The 26,875-nt window shown below is 41.4% G+C and overlaps 3 protein-coding genes across 3 annotated transcripts; 1 reads left to right on the top strand and 2 right to left on the bottom strand.

Moving 5' to 3' along the window:
* Window positions 1-20,742, bottom strand: LOC115170511 (exocyst complex component 7-like). The gene is made up of 16 exons (XM_029726725.1): window positions 20,719-20,742; window positions 20,006-20,095; window positions 19,478-19,662; window positions 16,105-16,210; window positions 14,705-14,912; window positions 12,793-13,326; window positions 12,283-12,429; window positions 10,005-10,141; window positions 9,358-9,456; window positions 9,035-9,094; window positions 8,677-8,760; window positions 7,038-7,207; window positions 3,837-3,900; window positions 3,645-3,686; window positions 1,715-1,848; window positions 1-659 (listed from the first exon to the last, which is right to left on the bottom strand). Exons 1-16 carry the CDS (start codon window positions 20,740-20,742, stop codon window positions 557-559), a joined length of 2,187 nt encoding a protein of 728 aa, XP_029582585.1. The 3' UTR covers window positions 1-556.
* Window positions 20,719-23,732, bottom strand: LOC115171838 (Golgi apparatus membrane protein TVP23 homolog B). The gene is made up of 7 exons (XM_029729019.1): window positions 23,612-23,732; window positions 23,124-23,203; window positions 22,815-22,959; window positions 22,482-22,571; window positions 21,649-21,774; window positions 21,326-21,454; window positions 20,719-21,109 (listed from the first exon to the last, which is right to left on the bottom strand). Exons 1-7 carry the CDS (start codon window positions 23,621-23,623, stop codon window positions 21,086-21,088), a joined length of 606 nt encoding a protein of 201 aa, XP_029584879.1. The 5' UTR covers window positions 23,624-23,732; the 3' UTR covers window positions 20,719-21,085.
* Window positions 23,733-24,801: 1,069 nt separating this feature from the next.
* LOC115171836 (protein amnionless-like) lies at window positions 24,802-26,810 on the top strand. Its single transcript, XM_029729017.1, has one exon. The coding sequence runs from the start codon at window positions 24,976-24,978 to the stop codon at window positions 26,410-26,412; it is 1,437 nt and encodes a 478-aa protein (XP_029584877.1). The 5' UTR covers window positions 24,802-24,975; the 3' UTR covers window positions 26,413-26,810.
* The last annotated feature ends 65 nt before the right edge of the window (window positions 26,811-26,875 follow it).

Genomic DNA, 26,875 nt, shown 5'->3' with positions numbered 1-26,875 from the left:
TAGAGCTTTAACAATATTTATTTAAACATGTTTAGAACTAGCCAGTCATGTGGAATAATACATTTAGCAATTAGGGCTCTAATGAATACATGTAATGGGGACTGAAGCGCTATAATCCCCCAGAATAGAACTCTAATGAATACATGTAAAGTGGACTGTAGCGCTATAATCCCCCAGAATAGAACTCTAATGAATACATGTAAAGTGGACTGTAGCGCTATAATCCCCCAGAATAGAACTCTAATGAATACATGTAATGGGGACTGAAGTGCTATAATCCCCCAGAATAGAACCTTAGACCTCTAATGAATACATGTAATGGGGACTGAATCACTATAATCCCCCAGAATAGAGCCCTAGACCTCTAATGAATACATGTAATGGGGACTGAAGCACTATAATCCCCCAGAATAGAGCCCTAGACCTCTAATGAATACATGTAAAGTGGACTGTAGCTGTAGTATTAGTAGTGTGGAAACAAATTAACAGTGTGTTATTTCCTATAGAGGCAGTGTGAAGGCCTTATATTATCTCCTAACTAAGCAGGTTCTCAACCTCAGGCTGAGATATCAAATAGTCTCACGATCATCTCCTCCACCTGCGCTGGGCTGTATTTGTGGTATCTCTCAGGGTGTTTGGAGAAATCAGCATGGTCACATCTGTGTAAAGTACAGGTAAAGGACCATAATAAAGGAATATCAGGGTACCAGTGTTCTGTATGAAATTCTTACTCCATATCACTATTGAACAGTGCTGAATAAAAAAACATGTCTTGTACATAGAGACCAAACATACATGGTACATCCCAGTTTCACCTACACTATTTGAAAAGCATCACTTATTCAACCACCTTATGTGTGCTGAATTCCAAATGGACCCCCTGTTCCCTTGCCACCCTTGCAGATCTAAGAGGATTGGATAGGTAGAAGCAATACGACAACACGTTCACTAGGCCAATCAGAAGGCATTACCATAATGCTTGTATCCATCCAATCCGCTCAGATCTACAGGAGTGGTTGGGGAGTAGGGGCTAGGGAATAGGGGCTGGTGAATAGGGTCTAGTGAATATGGAGTAAGGGCTAGGGAGTAGGGGCTTGAGAATAGGGGCTAGAGAGTAAGAGCTAGGGAATAGTGAGTAAGGGCTAGGGAGTAGGGGCTAGAGAATAGGGGCTAGAGAGTAAGAGCTAGGGAATAGTGAGTAAGGGCTAGGGAGTAGGGGCTAGAGAGTAAGAGCTAGGACATAGTAAGGGCTAGGGAGTAGGGGCTAGAGAGTAAGAGCTAGGGAATAGTGAGTAAGGGCTAGGGAGTAGGGGCTAGAGAGTAAGAGCTAGGGAATAGTGAGTAAGGGCTAGGGAGTAGGGGCTAGAGAGTAAGAGCTAGGACATAGTAAGGGCTAGGGAGTAGGGGCTAGAGAGTAAGAGCTAGGGAATAGTGAGTAAGGGCTAGGGAGTAGGGGCTAGAGAGTAAGAGCTAGGGAATAGTGAGTAAGGGCTAGGGAGTAGGGGCTAGAGAGTAAGAGCTAGGGAATAGTGAGTAAGGGCTAGGGAGTAGGGGCTAGAGAGTAAGAGCTAGGAAATAGTAAGGGCTAGGGGATAGGGAATAAGGGCTAGGGAATAGGGAGTAAGAGCGAGGGAATAGGGGCTATGAAGTAAGAGCTAATTCTGAATTCAGCAGCAGTCTCCAGTAATAAGCTCTGTGATATGCCATGACTCCCCTCAGCAGAAAGGCTGTGTAGGCCTTGGACACCATCTCTCTCTGGGCCTGACAGATGGACTGGCGCTGCTCTCTGTCTGGGATGGCCCACGCCTTCTGAGCCTTATACAGTTCCTCCAGGCCCTCGTTGAAGCTCTGGACGACACGAGGTCAAAGGTCATAGCATTTATTTTTTGGACAGCCATGGACCGTCATGTTATCACATGTGGGGGCACTGTTTTGTAAAAGAAAATGCAAAAATTACAATCTTTGGTGTCCATAAATATAGAATATAGCATGTTACAAACGGTGCCTACAAGCCCTAAGCTGACATTCAGATTCAGAAAACTTTAATGTCCTCAGAGGCAATTCATCTTGCAGCAGTCATAAAATATATAACATCTAAAAATATAAAATAAGCTGATATGTTGGGTTTAGATGTTTGTGATCATTCTGTTTGTGAGTATTTAATTTTTTATTTATTTAACCTTTATTTAACCAGGTAGGCAAGTTGAGAACAACTTCTCATTTACAACTGCGACCTGGCCAAGATAAAGCAAAGCAGTTCAACACATATAGCAACACAGAGTTACACATGGAGTAAAACAAACATACAGTCAATAATACAGTAGAAAAATAAGTCTATATACAATGTGAGCAAATGAGGTGAGATAAAGGAGGTAAAGGCAATGAATAGGCCATGGTGGCAAAGTAAATACAATATAGCAATTAAAATACTGGAATGGTAGATTTGAGTATGAATAAGGGTTGTTGTGTAGAGATGTCACATGGTACTGATTTGGGCTGGGAATTGCCAGGGACCTCACGATACCATATTATCACGATACTTAGGTGCCAATATGTTATGTATTACGATTCTCATGATTCTATATGTATTGTGATTCTCATGATTCTATATGTATTGTGATTCTCATGATTCTATATGTATTGTGATTCTCATGATTCTATATGTATTGTGATTCTCATGATTCTATATGTATTGTGATTCTCATGATTCTATATGTATTGTGATTCTCATGATTCTATATGAATTGTGATTCTCATGATTCTATATGTATTGTGATTCTCATGATTCTATTTGTATTGTGATTCTCATGATTCTATATGCATTGTGATTCTCATGATTCTATATGTATTGCTATTCGATACTGTGATTTTATTGCGATTCGATGTTCCAAACATATTGCTCACCATATGTCTGCTGCAGAGAGACGAGAGAGATACATGAGAAAACTAGTTTTGATCAGTCATGGAAATAAAAAAGTGCTGAAAACAAATTGTTTCCCTAATAAATTGCCGCCTTATTTAAAATGAAGATGGAGAACAAGCTATGAAGGAAAAATACTGGAGTTTTGGTGCAAGTACAGCCAACTAGCACAAATATAATATTGCGATATTGTCACGGTCGTCGTATGATGAAGGAGCGGACCAAAGCGCAGCGTGTGTATCGTTCCACATTTTCTTTATTAAACTGTGAAACTATGCAATACATACAAAATAAACTAAAGAACAAAAACAACAAACGTGACGAAGAGGTTAAACATACACTAACTCAAAAACAATCTCCCACAAACCAAGGTGGGAAAAACACCTTCTTAAGTATGATCTCCAATTAGAGACAACGATGACCAGCTGCCTCTAATTGGAGATCATCCCAAACAAAAACCCAACATAGAAATACAAAACTAGAACATCACAACATAGAAAATCTAAACTAGAAAGAAAAAAACTTGTCACGCCCTGACCTACTCTACCATAGAAAATAACAGCTTTCTATGGTCAGGACGTGACAGATATTGTCAAAACGATACGATATATCGTCAAAGATAATATCTCGATATGTATCTGTATCGACCCCCCCCCCCCCCCCCATCACTAGTACTGAAACAGATCCTTTAGGTACATGGAGGAATCTGGCCTCCTTGTCTTACCTTGAACTTGTCTTTAATCACCTGACAGTCTTTTTCTTTCAACTGAAGCCCGATGGTGATGACATTTGAAGAATAGAAAAGGTGTGATTAGGTTTGAATAAAACAACAAGCAAATCACCTTAAACGTTGATAGTGTAATATGAGAAATATCCTTTTTAATTTAATATACAGTATCAAAACATCTACCCTCACCTTGTCACCTGGCTTAAAGGTGGGCAGATTCTTTTCAGTCAGGCACTCGATCACCTTCAACCAACTGCAACACACAAGCAGCACACATTCACTGCACAGGTCAGTAATGTTCAGTAGCATAATCATTCATTGGACTGCCCACAAGTCTGGAACCAACAAGCCTGAACAGCTTATACCCCCCAAGCCATACGACTGCTAAATAGTTAACCAATAGGTACAAGGACTATCTGCATTGGCCCTTTTTGCATGAACTCTTTTGACTTATCGGATACACTGCTGTTACTGTTTATTCTCTACCTCAATTACATCGTACCCCTGCACATCGACTGGGTACTGGTACCCCGTATATACAGCCAAGTTATCATGGACTTGGTACTGGTACCCCGTATATACAGCCAAGTTATCATGGACTTGGTACTGGTACCCTGTATATACAGCCAAGTTATCATGGACTTGGTACTGGTACCCCGTATATACAGCCAAGTTATCATGGACTTGGTACTGGTACCCCGTATATACAGCCAAGTTATCGTTACTCATTGTGGATTTATTCTGTGTGTTATTATTTTCGTATTATTTCTCTCAGCAGTGTTGGAAAGGGTCCGCAAGTAAACATTTCACTGTTCGTCTACACCTGTTGTTTACGAAACATGTAACAAATAACATTGTATTTGAGTTGTAGCGTAAGATACTTGATTTAATGTAGCATTGTCCCCGTGTGAAGTAATGGTAACACTTCACTTAAAGCCTGCAGGTATCATGTATTATGATGCAGTTATAATGCCGGTATCATGCATTGTGGTGCAGTTATAATGCAGGTATCATCAAATCAAATCCATATCAAATGTTATTTGTCACATACACATGGTTAGCAGATGTTAATGCGAGTGTAGCGAAATGCTTGTGCTTCTAGTTCCGACAATGCAGTAATATCCAACGAGTAATCTAACCTAACAATTTCACAACAATTACCTTATACACACAAGTGTAAAGGAATGAATAAGAATATGCACATAAAAATATATGAATGAGTGATGGTATAGAACGGCATAGGCAAGATGCAGTAGATGGTATAGAGTACAGTGTATACATATGAGATGAGTAATTGTCACGTTCTGACCAGCAAAGGGAGTAGTTGTTTAGGATTTTGGTCAGGACGTGGCAGAGGGATGTTTGTTTTGTATGGTGGGGGTTTTGTGTGTGTTAGAGAGGGGTGTTTGATTTATGTGTTCCTGGGTTTATGTTCTATGTTAGTTGTTCTAGGTTGTATTTCTGCATGTTGTCTAGTTTAGGTTTTCTATGTTTAGGTTTGGGTGCTGGACTCTCAATTGGAAGCAGGTGTTTCTCGTTGCCTCTGATTGAGAGTCCTATATATGGGTAATTGTTTGGTTTAGTGTTTGTGGGAGACTGTTTCTTGTTTTGCGTATGTAAGCATGACAAGACTGTTGTGTTGAGTGTTAGTTCTTCGTTTGTTATTTTGGTGTTCACTTTATTTTAAAATAAATCAAGATGAGCATCCACATTCCTGCTGCGTTTTGGTCCTCCATTCCAGACGACAACCGTGACAGTAATGTAGGGTATGTAAACATTATATGAAGTGGCATTATTTAAAGTGGCTAGTGATACATTTATTACATCAATTTAGTTAGGTAGTTTGGTAGTTTGCCCCCGGTGATGCGTTGTGCAGACCTCACTACCCTCTGGAGAGCCTTACAGTTGTTGGTGGAGCAGTTGCCGTACCATGCGGTGATACAGCCCGACAGGATGCTCTCGATTGTGCATCTGTAAAAGTTAGTGAGTGTTTTTGGTGACAAGCTGAATTTCTTCAGCCTCCTAAAGTTGAAGAGGCGCTGCTGCGCCTTCTTCACCACACTGTCTGTGGTTGGACCATTTCAGTTTGTCCGTGATGTGTACGCCGATGAACTTAACATTCTACCCTCTCCACTACTGTCCCGTCGATGTGGATAGGGGGGTGCTCCCTCTGCTGTTTCCTGAAGTCTGCGATCATCTCCTTTGTTTTGTTGACGTTGAGTGTGAGGTTATTTTCCTGACACCACACTCCGAGGGCCCTCACCTCCTCCCTGTAGGCCGTCTCGTCGTTGTTGGTGATCAAGCCTACCACTGTAGTGTCGTCTGCTAACTTGATGATTGAGTTGGAGGCGTGCATGGCCACGCAGTCGTGGGTGAACAGGGAGTACAGGAGAGGGCTGAGAACGCACCCTTGTGGGGCCCCAGTGTTGAGGATCAGTGGGGTGGAGATGTTACCTACCCTCACCACCTGGGGGCAGCCCGTCAAGAAGTCCAGGACCCAGTTGCACAGGGTGGGGTCGAGACCCAAGGTCTCGAGCTTAATGACGAGTTTGGAGGGTACTATGGTGTTAAATGCTGAGCTGTAGTCGATGAACAGCATTCTCACATAGGTATTCCTCTTGTCCAGATGGGTTAGGGCAGTGTGCAGTGTGATGGCGATTGCGTCGTCTGTGGACCTATTTAGGCGGTAAGCAAATTGGAGTGGGTCTAGGGTGTCAGGTAGGGTGGAGGTGATATGGTCCTTAACTAGTCTCTCAAAGCACTTCATGATGACGGAAGTGAGTGCTACGGGGCGGTATAATGATGCAGTTATAATTCATTATGATGCCGTTATAATGCATTATGATGCAGTTACAATCTATTATAACACTTGTCATGAGCATGTATGACCACCGTATAATCTATATTATAATATTGTAAACGTAGGCAACAAACATGAGCTGGTAGATTAGTCAACCCACACTGGAGGGGGGAATTTGACTCAAAACATTACATTTCGAAGGGAAAGCAAGTGCCAGGATCTCACAGGAAACATGGGTGTTTTTAAAATATTACAGAGTTGACAATATTAGCAGCATATCCAGAGACCGAAAGCTGAACAGATTAATATAATTTTGAGGAGGAAGTTGCATTTGATGATTTACAATGATTTACCGGCTGTAAGGGCAGTATGTTAACCTGGTTACCAATCTGTTCCTGTCATCATTCTACTCCTTGTCATGCAAAACATGTTTTAGCAATGACAGTGAGTACGAAGAGTGGAATGTTAGCAGAAAAGGCTGTGGATTTCAGGCTAGCAGGAGGCAGTCTCTTCTAATAATACATAATGATCAGGACTAATGTTAGATTCCATCACTCCCTTCTTCCACCTCTGGATTCCTGGTCCCTCACCTGTGCTGGTACGCCCGCTTCTGTTGCTCAATCAGTTCCCCGTACTCAACCTCTGGATCCCTGCCGCTGGTTTTAACCACTTCAAACAGAGATGACCTGCAGGTAGATGTCCCTGTCATAACTAGTCTGCCACCCCTGTGAGCTGTGACAAATTCACTTACAACCCTGAACTAAAGTACATGGAAAGTCAAAATGTAGGTCACTTTGAGTGATCATTATGTTGTGTAGGCCTAGTTAATATCTCAACCTTAGGGATCTCTAATGTCTCAAATAAAGATTTATTATAATAAACAAGGACTGTTCTGGAACACGTTCTGGTAAACTTCATGACTGGAGTCGTATTTAAATGTTTTGTAACTGAAAAATAACATTTGCGTTTCTCATTTCTTAAGTCCAGGTGGTCCCTTCCCTCCCTGTTTGACTGTTTTCTTCCATTTATTGCCTAATGAACATGACCCTGTTCATGAATGTGCCAGGCCCTAATGCCAGACTCAAGCTAACACACACTTTGGAAATGTACAAAGAGAGGGCCTATATCTTCATTGACTTGAGGATGTAGTTGTTGAGGAGAAAGATGGCCCCGAGAGCGTGGTCCTCGTCAAGCACTTTACCTGGAGAAGGGAAATCATAAACCTCATGTAAAACCACATGGGGGCAGTCAAGACACTTGAACTAAACACCAAGTGCATTTTTTGCCAATATGGGACCTCTAGTATCGAATTCACTTTCTTTGGAGCCAAAAGCCAGAAGCCAGCATATTGCCTAAGCCTAAAGGCGTCTGCATGCTTCCCAGCCGAAACAGTTCGGAAGAGTTTGTGCATATATTACGACAACATTTTGTGATGTTTTCCTTCATTTTGTACTTCAGTTGTTCGGGCACACATTTTTTTCTTGAGGCAAGCCGAAGTTGGTAGCCGAAGTCTATGCCCCTTCGTCGGTGATTGGTAAACAGTAGCGATTCTTCAGTAAAGTCTTTGTTGGCGTTCAATGAGAGACGACTCGTTTTTATGCACATTTTTTCATTGAGAAACACTGCACCAAACATATTAGTTAGATGTAAAGTTGCCCGACTAAGATCTCTGCAAAAACTTCTAAATTAATGACAGAATTCTTTAGTTATTTTAGATTTAATTCTGACTATTTGAGGAAGTTTAAACTGGCTACAGTGTCTCAAAATGGACAAACAGTACTATTGACGCTTTTTTCTCGTTTTTCAAGCGAAGGTCTTTTAAGGGAGTATGCGAGCACACTCGACTTCGGCTAGCCGCCAGCTGAACTGAAGCATGCGGACGCATTAAGACCCAACGGTTCAGCGTCTTGCCCTTGTCAAAGGTATCATTCTGGATATTAGACACAGCCATGTTGAACACTCACAGACATAAGGACTCAGTGCTCTCTGATTGTCATTCCCCTTGGACTCCTGACTGTCTGATGGCTGTTCTTCTGATTCATCTGCATCTGGTGAACAAAACAGTTCTATATCTACACTGCACATCTCATCTCAATGAGGAAAAACCAACCATCTAATAACCATCTAGTTTTGTAAACGAAAACTCAATCTAATAAACAAAGAGAAAGACTCCGTACCAGTGTCGTGTTGAATGTCCACCTGAACACTACTGGACACCTCCATAGTTACTGTGTCACTGTCTACATCATGAGGATAAAGGATGGACCGAACAGCATCTGCAAAGGACAGCAACTGCTGCAGGAATAGAATTGTCTGGAGACAGTAAGAGAACAATTAACATATTACACATCTTTAGTTAGGTCAGTTAAAATTGGATAAAAAATAAAAATAAAACTTTATTCTACATTTAGTGAGAAACTGACATGTGTCTTCTGTCTAGTATCCCATGATACAACAATATAAGGAAATAAACACCCTCTGGAACAAAACACCCTTGTCCTTACTCAGTAAGCACATCAGCAATTACTGATTCACTTAATTGAATGGAAACTGATGGACATGAAACATCAGAAAAGAGAGTTGTTACATTGCTGTTGAATTCATGAACCGTTCCATCCTTGGACATACTCTCCCTATCAGGGTTGCTCTGTGAGAGAAAGGGGAAATGACAGTTTGGGGTTGAGTTTCTCAAAGCTTCCAGATCACTTTACATCATACATCGTATGCAATCATGGCCCAAAAAATTATGTCAGTGCTATGAAGCTTTTGGGAAACTCACCCGGTTGTCTGTCTGATTAAATAATATTATTACAACGATCCAGTCAGAGGTTCCCTTGCTGGATGATGAAATGTTTTATGTTTCAAAGTCCTTCCAACTAAAACAATCTTTGAATGGTTAGAATGTCGTACCTTGACTTGAGCAGAAATATCCTTCAGTGCTCTGACTGCCAGGGTCTTCATAGATGTAATGAGTTTGGAAAGCTTGGCCAAGGTGCTGCTTGTTGTGCACTGACAGGCAATATGAAACATGACATCACACAGTCAGCCATAATAATACATTTCCCTCAGTATACTGACCCCAATTCCAGACAATTCAGGAACACTGAAATTCCAATTCTCTTCAATGCTTATCAAGGGGTTAACTTTCTGAATTGACTGGAATTGAAATAGAATTTACCCCAACCCTGACCCCCCCCTGACCATTACAACCCCTGACCCCCTGACCATGACCCCCCCCCCCCCCTGACCCCACCTCTGAGCATGACCCCAACCCTGACACCCCCTGACCCCAACCAAGACCCCAACCCTTACACCCCCTGACCCCAACCAAGACACCCCTGACCATTACAACCCCTGACCCCCTGACCATGACCCCACCTCTGACCATGACCCCAACCCTGACCATGACACCCCCTGACCCCAACCAAGACCCCCCCTGACCATGACCCTCTCCAAGACCCCCGCCGACCATGACACCCCCCTGAGCACACAATAGAGAGAAAGCTCAACTTTAAACTGTCCTCTCAGGATTATATGGCACCTTTAGTAATGTGTTAAACTCTTTGTCCTCCTCCAGGAGACGGCCCAGGACAGGTAACATGGCGACGAGGGCTGTGTAATCGTGATGTGAACAGGCTCGTCTGACAGAGGACACAATGTTCTCCCCATTCTGGATCAGCTGGTTCAGAGCCACCTGAAGGAAATAATATTACAATTACAAATTAGAACAGCTTTATTGTCCATGCAATGTGGACATTTGTCTTCGGCTTCACCACATAAAAACAGACATTAAACACCCTCATGAGCACATCATTCTCAAGACCATTAAATAAACTCATCAACAAAGTACAAAAGTGCTGCAGTGCAAGATTATGTACATAACATGTACATAATGACATCATTGGTCTAAAACTATAATCATCATCAAGACGTCAACTAGAATCATCAAGATACCTTACAGCCAGGGAGTCCAAATAGATCCACATCACCCCGGTAGTGTAAGATGTAGAACCATGTGTATATATAACCATGATGGTTATACACCTGTAATGATCTCCATTATGAAGAGCTCCTCATATTAAATGTTTGTCGTAGAGAGGGGACCAAAGCGCAACGTGTTGAGTGCTCATAATGACTTTTTATTTTAACACAGAACACTAAAGAAAATAGCAAAAGTGAAAACGATCAGCTCACAGTTCTGTCAGGTACATAGACTAAACAGAATACAACTACCCACAAACACGTGGAAAAAAACCCTACTTAAGTATGATCTCCAATTAGAAACAATGAGGACCAGCTGCCTTTAATTGGAGATCATCCCAAAAAACAGAAATAGAAAACTAGAACTAAACAGATATAGAAAACATAGAAAAACACAACACCCCCTGACCTACTCTACCATAGAAAATAACAGCTTACTATGGTCAGGACGTGACATCAAGAATTTCCCTGTATTTAGAGCCATCCATCATTCCTTAAATTCTGACCAGTTTCCCAGTCCCTACCGATGAAAAACGGTGGTGTTCTCGGGGTGATGAGAGGTGTTGGGTTTGTGCCAGACATAGCGTTTTCCTTGATGGCCAAAAAGCTACATTTTGGTCTCATCTGACCAGAGTACCTCCTTCCATGTTTGGGGAGTCTCCCACATGCCTTTTGGCGAACACCAAACATGTTTGCTTATTTTTTTTCTTTAAGCAATGAATTTTTTTCTGGCCACTCTTCCGTAAAGCCCAGCTCTGTGATCCTATGGACAGATACTCCAATCTCCGCTGTGGAGCTTTGCAGCTCCTTCAGGGTTATCTTTGGTCTCTTTGTTGCCTCTCTGATTAATGCCCTCCTTGCCTGGTCTGTGAGTTTTGGTGGGTGGCCCTCTCTTGGCAGGTTTGTTGTGGTGCCATATTCTTTCAATTTTTTAATAATGGATTTAATGGTGCTCTGTGGGATGTTCAAAGTTTCGGATATTTTTTTATAACTCAACCCTGATCTGTACTTCTCCACAACTTTGTCACTGACCTGTTTGGAGAGCTCCTTGGTCTTCATGGTGCCGCTTGCTTGGTGGTGCCCCTTGCTTAGTGGTGTTGCAGACTCTGGGGCCTTTCAGAACCGGTGTATATATACACTGAGATCATGTGACACCTAGATTGCACACAGGTGGACTTTATTTAACTAATTATGTGACTTTTGAAGGTAATTGATTGCACCAGATCTTATTTAGGGGCTTTATAGCAAAGGGGGTGAATACATATGCACGCACCACTTTTCAGTTTTAAATTTTTTTGAAACAATACATTTTTTTCATTTCACTTCACCAATTTGGAATATTTTGTGTAGGTCCACTACATTAAATCTAAATAAAAATCAACTTCAATTACAGGTTGTTGTCACGTTCTCAATCCTCAAATTCCCTGTCATAAAGGAGCCAAGGCGCAGAGTGCCGAAAATTCCACATCTTTATTGAGGGAAACCGAAACAATAAAACAGGTACGCAGCAAGAACGTAACGCACTGTGCCGTACACATACAGAAATAACAATAACCCACAAACACAGGTGGGGAACAGGCTGCCTAAGTATGATTCCTAATCAGAGACAACGATAGACAGCTGCCTCTGATTAGGAACCATACTCGGCCCAACAATGAAATACAAAAACAACATAGACATACAACACATAGAATGCCCACCCCATGTCACACCCTGACCTAACCAAACAGAGAAAAACGACTCTCTCAGGTCAGGGCGTGACAGTTGTAATGCAAAAAAAATTGAAAAACACCAAGGGGGATAAATACTTTTGCAAGGCACTGTATAACCATCATGAAGGTGGACTTTCATTACCTGTTTTTTTGTTCTTCTTGACGGCAGAATCCACACGCTTGCTCTGCAGCACCGGGCAGAGGAGGTTCCTACTCTTGTGGTCCTTCAAACCCTTCATGGAGCAGTCCAACTGATTGGAGCGCACCTTGGCGTAGTGGGCCTTGGGGTCTGTGGAACAATAACAGCAAGACTGATCACCATGAGCACTGATCAATGGAGCAAAGGGTGTTTATGTTGTGCTGTTGGGACGCAGGTTCAAATCCTAGGTCCACTGTGGCAGAGATAAACCGTGTTACAGATACACGAGCCCTAGAACATAAAGAAACAGATACATCAAACATATAATACAATGAAGTGAAGGATAATTGTGCAGGGAGAGGTCAGGGAAACACCCCAGAGAGGACATGTGGGAGGGTCTTGGCCCTCACCAAAACGTCAGTTCAGTTACGTATATTTAAGAAAGCTAATTGACGCAGATACGCCTCCACCCTCTCAATAGAAGAGATGCCACCTAGGCTGCGTTTAATTTACCAAAAGCTGAGCTGGGCTTGGGTCTGAAGTATGGCAGGATGTAGGAGGTGGAAGCTGGGGGCTTGGGTTTGCAGGATGGGAAGGTATGGGAGGTGGAGTCTCTAGACAGAAATGGGATGGACTCCAAAGATGGTTGCCTAATATCGGGAATATTCAGTCTGCTGCACGGCTTCAAGGTGGATACCTTGGTGAAAGAGCTACTGGATTCCAGTTTTCCGAGGGAGTCTAGTGATGGATTCTTGTCTAGTGATGGCTTTCTGTCCAGGGACTGCGTTTTTAATTTACCAAATGACTTCAGGCCGAGCATCTTGGTGAACAAGCTGTTTGCTTTCAGTTTTCCAAGAGAGTCCATTGATGGCTTGTTTTCTATTGATGGCTTTCTGCCTAGAGACTGTGTTTTGAGTTTGGAGCAGTAGGACTTCTTGGTGAAAAAGGGCTCCAGTTTTCCCAGAGAGTGGTGGGATGGGTTTCTTTCCAGTGACCGTGTTTTGCTGGCAGAGACTCTCCTCTTAGCTGTCAGAGCTGCATCCTCACCTGGATTAACACTGACATCATTATCATCCTCACCTGGATTAACACTGACATCATTATCATCTTCACCTGGATTAACACTGACATCATTATCATCCTCACCTGGATTAACACTGACATCATTATCATCCTCACCTGGATTAACACTGACATCATTATCATCTTCACCTGGATTAACACTGACATCATTATCATCTTCACCTGGATTAACACTGACATCATCCTCACCTGGATTAACACTGACATCATTATCATCCTCACCTGGATTAACACTGACATCATTATCATCTTCACCTGGATTAACACTGACATCATTATCATCCTCACCTGGATTAACACTGACATCATTATCATCCTCACCTGGATTAACACTGACATCATTATCATCTTCACCTGGATTAACACTGACATCATTATCATCTTCACCTGGATTAACACTGACATCATCCTCACCTGGATTAACACTGACATCATTATCATCCTCACCTGGATTAACACTGACATCATTAGCATCCTCACCTGGATTAAAACTGACATCATTAGCATCCTCACCTGGATTAACACTGACATCATTATCATCTTCACCTGGATTAACACTGACATCATTATCATCTTCACCTGGATTAACACTGACATCATTAGCATCCTCACCTGGATTAACACTGACATCATTAGCATCCTCACCTGGATTAACACTGACATCATTAGCATCCTCACCTGGATTAAAACTGACATCATTAGCATCCTCACCTGGATTAACACTGACATCATTATCATCTTCACCTGGATTAACACTGACATCATTATCATCTTCACCTGGATTAACACTGACATCATTAGCATCCTCACCTGGATTAACACTGACATCATTAGCATCCTCACCTGGATTAACACTGACATCATTAGCATTTGCTGCACTCTGCCTTTAACATCAGGGTTTGGTTCAGTAGGGGCCAGCAATGTAGAACACATATTTGCAACGTCTTATTAGACATGTTTCAAAAATGTTTTTTTCCCTAAAGAAAAAAAATGTTTCCCTAAAGAACACGACCCAAGAATCCACTGAATTATGTGGTTTAACTTTACACCAGGGTTGGGATCAATTCCATTTAGAAAGTAAAAAAACAAATTCCAATGGCAAATTTTCCTCACCGAATAGCATTGAAGTGAATTGGGATTTCAGTGTACTACTGGAATTGACCCCAACCCTGGTTTACAACATGGACAACAATGTTGAGAGTTATAGTGGTTTAAAGTCTAACAGTTATTGGATAGGCACCTCCTCCTGTTAGTGACAGAGACATACTACAGGTGAACAGGCAGTACCACTACCTTACCTACAGTATCAGCCAGGTGGAGATGGGCAGTACCACTACCTTACCTATCAGCCAGGTGGAGATGGAGATGATGTCCTGAAGCCTAGTTTGGGGTATGAGTTGTACCTCCTCCACTCCGTCTGTAGACCCATTCAGTGACTTTTTGGCCAGGACATCCAGGATTTTGACTGTCTGCACTGGCTTGCTGTAGCGCCCCAACAGGACTTGGAACTCGGACTCCAGCTGTGACTTGGCACTCTCTAAACGGCCTCTCTGCAAAAACGTTTAGAGCAGTGTTGGGGTCAAGTCCATTTCAAACCCAGTCAATTTAGAAAGTAAACCAAATGTCAGTTCCTATTCCAAATGTTCCTCATTGAAAAGCATTGAAGAGAATTGGAATTAGAATTTTAGGGGACTTCCTGAAATGACTGGAATTGAAGCCAACCGTGGTTTAGAGATCTTAGTTTACTACCATACCCCGTTCAAAGGCACTTAAATATTTTTTCCTGACGTTTACCCTCTGAATGGCACACATACACAATCCATGTCTTGATTGTCTCAAGGCTTAAAAATCCTTCTTTAACCTGTCACCTCCCCCCTTCATCTACACTGATTGAAGTGGATTTAACAAGTGACATCAATAAGGGATGGTAGCTTTCACTTGGATTCACCTGGTCAGTCTATGTCATGGACAGAGCAGGTGTTCATGTTTTGTACACTCAGTGTGTGCTGTACGTTCAAATCGGAGGATCTAACAGTTATTGGATAGTGACTATATAGTGATTTAAATCTAACAGTTATTGGATAGTGACTATAGTGATTTAAATCTAACAGTTATTGGATAGTGACTATATAGTGATTTAAATCTAACAGTTATTGGATAGTGACTATATAGTGATTTAAATCTAACAGTTATTGGATAGTGACTATATAGTGATTTAAATCTAACAGTTATTGGATAGTGACTATATAGTGATTTAAATCTAACAGTTATTGGATAGTGACTATATAGTGATTTAAATCTAACAGTTATTGGATAGTGACTATATAGTGATTTAAATCTAACAGTTATTGGATAGTGACTATATAGTGATTTAAATCTAACAGTTATTGGATAGTGACTATATAGTGATTTAAATCTAACAGTTATTGGATAGTGACTATAGTGATTTAAATCTAACAGTTATTGGATAGTGACTATATAGTGATTTAAATCTAACAGTTATTGGATAGTGACTATATAGTGATTTAAATCTAACAGTTATTGGATAGTGACTGTAGTGATTAATAGGGACCATCTCTTCTAGTAAAATAAGGCATCTTGTGACTAATGAGCACCCTTTCACTGAAGCGAAGCATACGCTATTCTCTTGTCCAACTGTTTGATAGTATTCAAACTTCTACAAAGAAAACCTGGTTTGATTGAATTAGAGATGGCAACAGAAATACATGAAGACAGTGTTACCAGCATATTCAGCTCAGGCCCATCCGGGTCTTCCTGTTGAAAGTACTCCTCTGCTTTCTTGAGTCGGTGAACACAGGCTAGATAGTCAGAAAGTCTTCCTGTAGGCCTTTGCAAAGAAACACATGTACATACAGAAAAAAAGTATGTATTTAATTCTAAAATTATCAGTTGATCAGTCATGTATTTGACACACATAGTTGACACAAGTATGACTATTCACCCTCTCCTCCATAGACCCATACTGAACCTCTATTAACAGAACATCATACTGAACCTCTATTAACAGAACATCATACTGAACCTCTATTAACAGAACATCATACTGAACCTCTATTAACAGAACATCATACCGAACCTCTATTAAAAACCTCTTAGGGATAGGGGGCAGTATTTTCACGGCCGGATGAAAAACGTACCCAAATTAAACTGCCTGCTACTCGGGCCCAGGAGGTAGGATATGCATATTATTAGTAGATTTGGATAGAAAACACTCTGAAGTTTCTAAACTGCTTGAATGATGTCTGTGAGTATAACATAACTCATATGGCAGGCAAAAACCTGAGAAAAATCCAACCACGAAGTGGGAAATCTGAGGTTGTAGTTTTTCAAGTGATTGCCTTTACAGTATACAGTGACTTAGGGTTCATTTTGCACTTCCTAAAGCTTCCACTAGATGTCAACAGTCTATAGAACCTTGTTTGAGGCTTCTATGGTGAATTTGAAGGGAATAAGAGCCCAAGGAAATAGGTGTCCCATTATAAGGCATGGGTTCAGTCACGCTCAGAGACTTGGGAGCGAGCTGAGTTCATATTCATTCCTAAAGAGAACGGATAGGTCCGGTTGGAATTTTATTGAAGATATATGTTAAAAACAACCTAAAGATTGATTCTATACATCGTTTGACATGTTTCTACAAACTGTAATATAACTTTTTTGACTTTTCGTCTGGACTAAGTAAGCACGCGCGTTGTGGATTTGGATAGTGAACCTAATGCGCGAACAAAATGGATGTATTTGGACATAAAGATAAACTTTATCGAACATTTATTGTGGAGCTGGGATTCCTGGGAGTGCATTCTGATGAAGATAATCAAAGGTAAGTGAATGTTTATAATGTAATTTCTTAGTTTTATTGACTCCAAGATGGCGGGTTTCGGTTTGCTTGTTGTTGGTGTCTTCTGGGCTGTACTCAGATTATTGCAAATTGTGCTTTCGCCGTGAACCTTTTTTGAAATCTGACAAAGCGGTTGCATTTAGGAGAAGTGTATCTATAATTCTGTGCATAACACTTGTATATTGATCAAAGTTTATGATGAGTATTTCTGTAATATGTGTGCTCATTGTGCTCATTCACCGGAAGGTTCGGAGGGAAAACATTTCTGAACATTACCCGCCAATGTAAAATGGGGTTTTTGAATATAAATATGAACTTTACCGAGCAAAACATACATGCATTGTGTAACATGAAGTCCTATGAGTGCCATCTGATGAAGATCATCAAAGGTTAGTGCTTAATTTTAGCTGTATTTCTGGTTTTTGTGACGTCTCTCCTTGCCAGGAAAATGGCTGTGTGGCTTTTCTTGTTTAGGTGGTGTCCTAACATAATCTAATGTTTTGCTTTCGCCGTAAAGCCTTTTTGAAATCGGACAATGTGGTTAGATTAAGGAGAATCTTATCTTTAAAATGGTGTATAATACTTGTATGTGTGAGAAATTTTAATTAGGAGATTTTTGCTGTTTTGAATTTGGCGCTCTGCTAGTTCACTGGCTGTTGTCAAATTGATCCTGGGATCCGCCTGGCGCCTGTTAAGGGGTCACTAAGAGATTAACAGAACATCATACTGAACCTCTATTAACAGAACGTCAATTAACAGAACATCATACTGAACGTCTATTAACAGAACATCATACTGAACGTCTATTAACAGAACATCATACTGAACATCTATTAACAGAACATCATACTGAATGTCTATTAACAGAACATCATACTGAACGTCTATTAACAGAACATCATACTGAACCTCTATTAACAGAACATCATACCGAATCTCTATTAACAGAACATCATACTGAACGTCTATTAACAGAACATCATACTGAACGTCTATTAACAGAACGTCTATTAACAGAACATCATACTGAACGTCTATTAACAGAACATCATACTGAACCTCTATTAACAGACGTCTATTAACAGAACATCATGCTGAACGTCTATTAACAGAACATCATACTGAACCTCTAACAGAATGTCTATTAACAGAACATCATACTGAACCTCTATTAACAGAACATCATACTGAACCTCTAACAGAATGTCTATTAACAGAACATCATACTGAACCTCTATTAACAGAACATCATACTGAACCTCTATTAACAGAACATCATACTGAACCTCTATTAACAGAACGTCTATTAACAGAACATCATACTGAACCTCTTAACAGAACATCATACTGAACCTCTATTAACAGAACATCATACTGAACGTCTATTAACAGAACATCATACTGAACGTCTATTAACAGAACATCATACTGAACCTCTATTAACAGAACATCATACTGAACCTCTTAACAGAACATCATACTGAACCTCTATTAACAGAACGTCTTAACAGAACATCATACTGAACCTCTAACAGAATGTCTATTAACAGAACATCATACTGAACCTCTATTAACAGAACATCATACTGAACCTCTAACAGAATGTCTATTAACAGAACATCATACTGAACCTCTATTAACAGAACATCATACTGAACCTCTATTAACAGAACATCATACTGAACCTCTATTAACAGAACATCATACTGAACCTCTATTAACAGAACATCATACTGAACCTCTATTAACAGAACATCATACTGAACCTCTTAACAGAACATCATACTGAACGTCTATTAACAGAACATCATACTGAACGTCTATTAACAGAACATCATACTGAACCTCTATTAACAGAACATCATACTGAACCTCTATTAACAGAACATCATACTGAACCTCTATTAACAGAACATCATACTGAACCTCTATTAACAGAACATCATACTGAACCTCTATTAATAACAGAACATCATACTGAACCTCTATTAACAGAACATCATACTGAACCTCTATTAACAGAACATCATACTGAACCTCTATTAACAGAACATCAGTAGTACTCTTTTCACTCTCTCGTTTCTTCCCAAAACAAACTGTGCTGGCTTTGATCATTGTCCTTTTCCAGTAAAATTCCAGCAACTAAATGTAACCTAACCAGGCCAGTGCAGGCCAACTCCACACAGTATTGTGAATAGGGTATACAACTTCAAATATGGGGCTTGTGTGAGTGTGTGTCATCGTTCTCCCTACTCTCACCCTTGTATGATGACCTTGTCTGTGTCTCGGACGGCTTGGTAATGGCCGATGACATCGTCCAGGTAGAATAATGTCTTCTGCATTGTCCTCTTCAGCTGCAGTAGGTTCTGTGTGCTGTCGTGCATGGGGATGACCGAGTTCTCCAGGTGCTCCAAACGGCCCTCCAACGGTGAGAGAATGGACACCTAGGACACCAAACCTTGAGCTCCACTGTCTCACGTTAAAGCTTGCATAGAACTGAAGCTATCTTAATAAGACATGGCATTTGAACTCTACTTCGTTTGCAATTCAATACATTAACTCACCAATACGTTTTAGCTAATAATATTCTGTAAGTGCAGGAACTCAAGTAGTAGCACATTTGAGGTGTGGTACTCAGTTCCAGTGAGTTCCTGCCTAAGTCAAACACTGATTTAATTCATATCTGTGACACAGTAACGTTAGTTGGACACAAGTCAGGTAGCTAACAGTTAGCCAGCTAGCTTATGTAGAGGATTCAAGTTTTCTTTGCTTTCAGATGTAGCTTACCATGCCTTTAGTCAGCTGATCACTTCTTTTGAGGCTGTCGCTAACGAATGTCAGCAGATCTTGATCCTTGAGAAGAAAACGGATTGGTAACTAGCTAGTTTAATCGAATTGGGCTAACGTTAGCTCTTCCTACAGCGAATACTATTGTCCCATTTAATGAGACTACAGTGAGTTCTCATACAAATAGTCAAAACGTTAATAGTAAGTCTACTACTCTAGCAAGCAATGTCATATAATATCAGGACAGACATGTGAAGGGTTCGCTAGCCATTGTGTGGTCTGAATGACACCCTAACCCAGGCGTGTTACTAGCAAGCTACAGCTGCTAACGTTAGTCCTAGTTCATGGATAACTTGATTTGATAATGCTAGCTACTGTAACGTTAACTAGCCAGCGAGCCTAACGTTGACCGTTTGAGCTTCTCCTCGATCTTCTCTCTCCACAAAAATGTTTCATCTGTCGCAGTCATTCTGTTAACAATTCCCTTCTTAGGTATAACTTTACTATTTTATTGTCAAGCATTTGTAAAACAGTTCACCCCCTGCCAGGTGAATTAGTTAGCCAACTGAACTACAGATAAAAGGGTTGTTGACGGTTGGTCAAGTGGCTTCTGCTTCTTTGGGCCAAACTTCCAAGGACAAATTCCATTGGCTTGGCTTGGCTTGGCTGCATTTAGTGTGGACATTTTTTTCCATTATACTATTACAACTCACTTGACACACACTTTTTTTATTCATTTACCCAGACATTTTATGTAAATATAATATTTACAAATGTCTTATTTCAATCAGCAGTTATCAATCATTAACAAGGTTGTCTTTGAATATTTAGCAGGAAAACAAATGAAACAAACATACAAAGAAACCTAGTAGTATCTTAGTTTTATACTACACAGTTTGTAGGACTCTGTAGGAAACAACCCTGTGCCCTCAGAATAGAGATGCCTTCCACCTGTTCAACAGGAATTAAGAAAAATAACAGTAGCCTATGCCTCAGTTAAAGCAAGGCAAGACCCTCTTGATAACATAAAATATTACATTAGCAGAAATGCTAATGTTTCTTCTCTCTGCACATCCACCTCTAGGGTCCCTGTTTGGCCATTGCCTATATAAAGAAAACAAACATGAATGTTTAGATGGCAGAAATATCAAATAACTATATCATTACAGACAAAAGTAGTCCATGTTGCAACTGAACCCGATCTCAAATGGGAAATACAATTGTAGTCTAAATGAAAAATGAGTTGGTGTTTATTATCCTCCGAATTGCTACCTATGAGCTGAAATGTCTAATATCTGTTTTTAAATAAGAACTATATACCCGTTTGAAGAACTGGCTGCCAAGGTAGTTGGTTGCCATGCTCCTCAAGTTGGTCTTCCCGCCTACTTTGCATCGCACATATCCATACAGGTTGGCCCACTGCAAGGCCGCACCCATGATCACCACTGCCTGCAAGGGGACGTGACATAAAAATGCAATGCGTTGTGATTATTTATGTTTCTTTGAGAACCCAAAACAATGCATGTATCTGTTTAAGTTCAAATCATATAGCTAGCGTCATACTAGGTTTGACATATTAATTATCCAGTGAGAAAATAGAGATGTCTAAATTCAAATGGAGAAAGGAAAGGTACTGAACCCACCAGCCACTTAAACTTGAAGGAGAAGAGAGTACTGAACACAAAGATGACCCAGAGGACTGGACACACAACCAGACCCAGCCAGAAGATCTGTGATTCAGAGTTGGTTGGAACTTTTCTACTGGTTGCCTACAGAGAGAGTTGGGAAGATTAAGCACATGATGTTCTACAGAAGTCTTAGTTGTTGCAATTCTTTCAGTCGTAGACTCTGTGCTTTGTTTACTTGATTGAACAGTCTGATTTTCTATAAGAGGGCTAATTTTCATATTAGCCCTCTTGGATTTCCAAACTCACCTTGTTGTATATCTGCACTGTTTGTCTTTCACTTGTATTTTGTGGGTGCGAATAAATAAATGAATGTACCGATCTTTCTGTTTTAACTACTAGCACACAGCTCAGACACCCATGCATACCCCACAAGACATGCCACCAGAGGTCTCTTCACAATCCCCAAGTCCAGACTATGGGAGGCGCACAGTACTAGATAGAGCCATGACGACATGGAACTCTATTCCACATCAGGTAACTGATGCAAGCAGTAGAATTAGACTTCTTTTTTTTTTAAATAGATAAAAATACACCTTATGGAACATTGGGGATTGTGAAGAGAGACACACATGTACAGACACACACATACAAGTACTAGCACACACGTATATTGTAATATGGTATTATACATTTTGTATTGTAGATATGTAGTGGTTATATGATGTACTGTTTTATATGTAAGTGCCTTAATGTGTTTGGACCCCAGGAGAGTAGCAGCTGCATTGGCAGCAGCTAATGGGGAGCCGTAATAAATACAAATACAGTCATGGACTATACTGCAACCGTACTGGTCTGGACTCAAACACCCAGTGGCTCTGTCCATCCTCATCCACCTGGTTCCACCACCTGAGGCCCACCATCAACCTGCCAGACACATTCTGAGAAAGAAACACAATGGGATCACTCACCAACTAGACCTATAAAACACAAACTTTTACCCTTTTCACACTACTCTGTCAAGCTGTGCTGTACTAGCCTGGCCTGGTTACACATCCAACATAGTTGCTGGAAACATGTGGGAAAGGGCAATGTGAAAATAAATTATCCAGGCCAACACGAGTGGTGAAAAGGGTATCACCAAATTTAAGTTGTACCACATCAAACTGTGACAACACACCCACCTTGACTGTCCAGAAGTCACATGAAAGGAGGAGGATGATGGTGACCATACAGACGATGAAGCTACTGCTCAGGATTTCACACAGTAGGTAGACTAAGATGGCACTGGTGCGGAAGAAGAGATGGAAGAACGTGGCCAGGGGATGCCTAAAACAAGAGCAGGTTTTGATCACACACGAGAGAGAGTTCACATTTACAGCAAAACAACATCTCTTGATCTGGTAGATCAGAATAGCTGATATGGGTTGAAATGAACATATCAGTTTGTTCTGTTACTCCTCATCAATACTGAATCAACTTCCAAAACGCACTTGATTTCTGATTTCTTCTGTCTGGTGGGGGCATCATCCTCGTCGTCACCAAAGAGTGGAGCATCTGCCTCCTGTGAATCCTTTCAAGAAAGAAATGAGCTGTCAAACAAGGCTCATTTTGAGGTGGCTAACTTTACTTAGATAGCTACTACTGTACAGCTAACTGACATGACAGTGAGTGACACACTAATTAGATGGCTCTGGGGTAATTTGTGCATTCTAGCTAAATAGTTCGGTTTAAAACCTTACAAAGGTTTATCTATTCAAATAATTGCATAAAAACGTAGCTAGCTAGCTAAAAGAACAAGTGAAGTTAAGTGAGCAAGCTAGCTAACAGTTAGCTAGTAAGGCAACACAAAGTTAGCCATCGTTAGCTAAGAAAAACGCCATTAGAGCAACTTGAACATTACAGCGTTACCAGGCATAGTGTCATCAATAATTAAAGATATAAAACAACTTATTTGTTTGAAAATTGTAAGAGGTCTCACCAGTCTCATCATCTTTGACACTCACTTCCGGGTGACGTGTAGGTAAACAACAAACATGCTTGCATGAAGGACTCCACGCATGGGTGCAGAATAAGTTGCCTGATTGCAACTTTGTAAAGATCTAAACCAGAGATTTGAAAATCTTATGTTATGTGAAATGTGATATCACTAATTGTATAAATGTATTGATTTATTTATAAAATTATATTCATGGCGATATCTTTACCTCAACTTGAACATAACTTACTGCTTGTGATTAGACTGATAATTTTCAGGTCTTTCATTTTTAATGGTTTCATTTCATACCCAGCTTGATCATCTGCAAAGCGTCTCACCCCCAAGAAAAGGAATCCACCACCAATATGTATAGCGCCCACATTACCCTATATCGGAGGTGCGTTCAATTGTTGCAGAACGGTTAGTTCTGAACAATACGTTTCCCCAAAACGTTCTTGAACAGACTGAGGTATGTTTGCGCCAATGACCGTAAATATGAAGGTTTGCTTCCATTTGGTGGGTGTGGCTTGAAGCAATGAGTGACGTATTTAAAGGGCAGTGGCCATGCGGACAGCGTTTCCCTACACACAACCCCTTCCTGTTTTTCAACTGGTCGTTCAGTACAGAAATGTTTCAGTTCAACTGAACGTTCGAGAACGTAAAAACATACTGAACGCAGCCCAGGGTTTCCCAAACTCGGTCCTGGGGCCCCTCCTGTGTGCACATTTAGTTTTTTGCACTAGCACTACAAAGCTGATTAAATTAATCAACGTTTGATGATGAGTTGGTTATTTTAATCAGATGTGTAGTGCTAGTGCAAAAACCAAAATGTGCACACAGGAGGGGCCCCAGGACCGAGTTTGGGAAACCCTGCCTTAAATGACTGGTTGCAATCAAGGGAGTATATGGGAACAGAGTTTGACTTTTTTTTTTTTTTTTTTACATAGAATGTTTAGATTTAACATTGAGTTCCCAATAACTTTTCTTTATTTCAATTCCACTGCTGGTCACAAGAAACATCACTATAGCAGCTTTTACTTTTACTAATGATGCAATTTTTTTTTACACTATACAGTTTTCACCATACAGTTTTTAGGCATAAAGGCTATGAAAGGGTGTAGGCCTAAATCAAATCACTTTTCTTTCATAGAGACATCTACACTGTTATTTTGGGGCATTATTGCTGCGGCTGCAGCAGCAGTTAATCTTTGACCAAGCTGGTGACCAGCCGGTAAAGATGAGTGTCTACCAGAGCTCATCAACTTCATAATCTGGGAACCTGTGCACTCACTCCCTCATGTGACAGTCACACTGTCAGAGACAAAGGTCACCCCGTAGTCCATCCACTTCTGTCACAAGCATTCAGGATGCCAAAAACACCAGACGTGTTTCTTCTCCTCGGTCTCTGTCTGTTTGGGGCAGCTGACGCCCTGTACAAGCAGTGGATACCCGACACTAACTATGAAAACAAGACCAACTGGGACAAAGGGTCCGTGCCCTGCGGTAGCGACATAGTGCAGTTCTCGGCTCAGAGGAAAGTGTCTGTGTACGTGGAGACGGTCCACTCCGTCCAGGAGATGCGGCTACCGGTGGACGGAGAGTTCATCCTTCCCTCGGGGGGCGGCTTCACGGTCAGTAATGGAGGGGACCCCGGTTGCGGGGCGGGCGTCACCGCCCAGTTCAAAGACGCAGAGTCTCTGCAGTGGTTCGACCCGGCGCTGTGGCAGGCGGCAGAGTCTTTAGACGACCTGGAGAAAGGTCGCTTCCTGTTCTCGGTACACGAGGAGAGCGTTCCCTGCCAGTATGACAACGTGTTGTTCCGCGCTGGCACCTCGTTCCGCGTGGACACCACCTCCAACCAGCCCAGCGTCCCTGTCCAGAGTGTGTCCATTCTGGGGAAGAAGTTCAGCAGCAGCCCCGAGTTCACCCATTATCTGGGGTCACACTCTGGCCGGCTGCAGTTCCACGGAACCTCATCCCCCAGCGTCGGGGCTTCTGGCTGCAGTGATGCCTCTGGCTGCGACTGTGGGAACTCTGCGAATCACAACAGGATCTGCGGCACTGTGACATGCGCTCCTATGAGCTGTAAGAAGCCACTGTACCCCACGGGACACTGCTGTGACGTGTGCGGCGCCATCGTCACCATCCAGTATTCCTCAGGCTTCAACCTTGAGTCTTATCGGAATCGACTGCAGCACCTCTTCCTTAGTCTGCCCTCGTACCAATCCATTCAGCTAGGCATGTCTAAGGTGCTCAAATCTCAGTATTTCCTCGGGGTGATCCCACGTGCGGCTGCAGCCGAGATCCAGATGGTGCTCCTGGATGGGGAGTCTGGTCCGGTGGCAGAGGCCCTGGCTCGGGACATATTGAAGGACGTCCAAGCCCAAGGCTCAAACTTGGGCATAACCGGGGCTGAGTTCCAGGCCTCTTCTGGGGCCACCAGTGGTGACGGGGCAGGGGACAACGCAGGAGTTGTGGTTGGAGCCGTGTTCGGGATCCTGATAGTAGTCGTTGGTCTTCCCCTCCTGGCTGTTCTCTTCTGCAGAGGCATCATTAAAATGCCAACCATGCCCACCATCTCCATCCCTTCTCTGAGCAGCTTAAGGAGAAGCCAGGAGGAGATAGGGGACTTCACGGACCACGGCTTTGAAAACCCCATCTTCGACAAGCCCACCATGATGCCCGAAGTACCCGGTATCTATGGGACTGAAGCCGCCAACTCCATCTCCCTGACGCCGTCAGGTGTGCATTTTGTTAATCCCGTGTATGATGAAAACGAGACCTCAATCGATTTCACTGCCTGAGACTTTGTGTCATGGTATCTGTAAATATTTTGTGCACATTCTTCTGAGAATAATTTCTTACGTGTTGTAATGTATCTGAAATGTAAAAATAATGTTTCATGCTTAAATTCATATTAAGTATTAGGTATATTAAAAAGTCAAGCAATTCATATTTGTAAATGAATTCTGAAAAGATTTTACAAAAGCTTTGTCACATTGTTAATATGATTTACATTGGATTGACCATTGACACAACAATGAAAGACAGCCCTTGAACTCATCTTTGTAGTTAGTACTCAGCACAATGTCAAATAAACATAGTATGTTTTTGCCAATGAAAGACCAATCACAGCAGTTAGCAAGTCAGTCACTGGCTAACCTGTTGCAATAAAACGAGCAGTTAAAAAGTTATTACTCAATCCCTCAGTGTCATGTTTTGTTCTTTATCAAATCAAATTATATTTGTCACATGCGCCGAATACAA

This window comes from Salmo trutta, chromosome 32 (genome assembly GCF_901001165.1).
Source record: "Salmo trutta chromosome 32, fSalTru1.1, whole genome shotgun sequence".
NCBI classification, from domain to species: domain Eukaryota; kingdom Metazoa; phylum Chordata; class Actinopteri; order Salmoniformes; family Salmonidae; genus Salmo; species Salmo trutta.
This window is presented reverse-complemented; position numbering and strand designations above follow the sequence as displayed.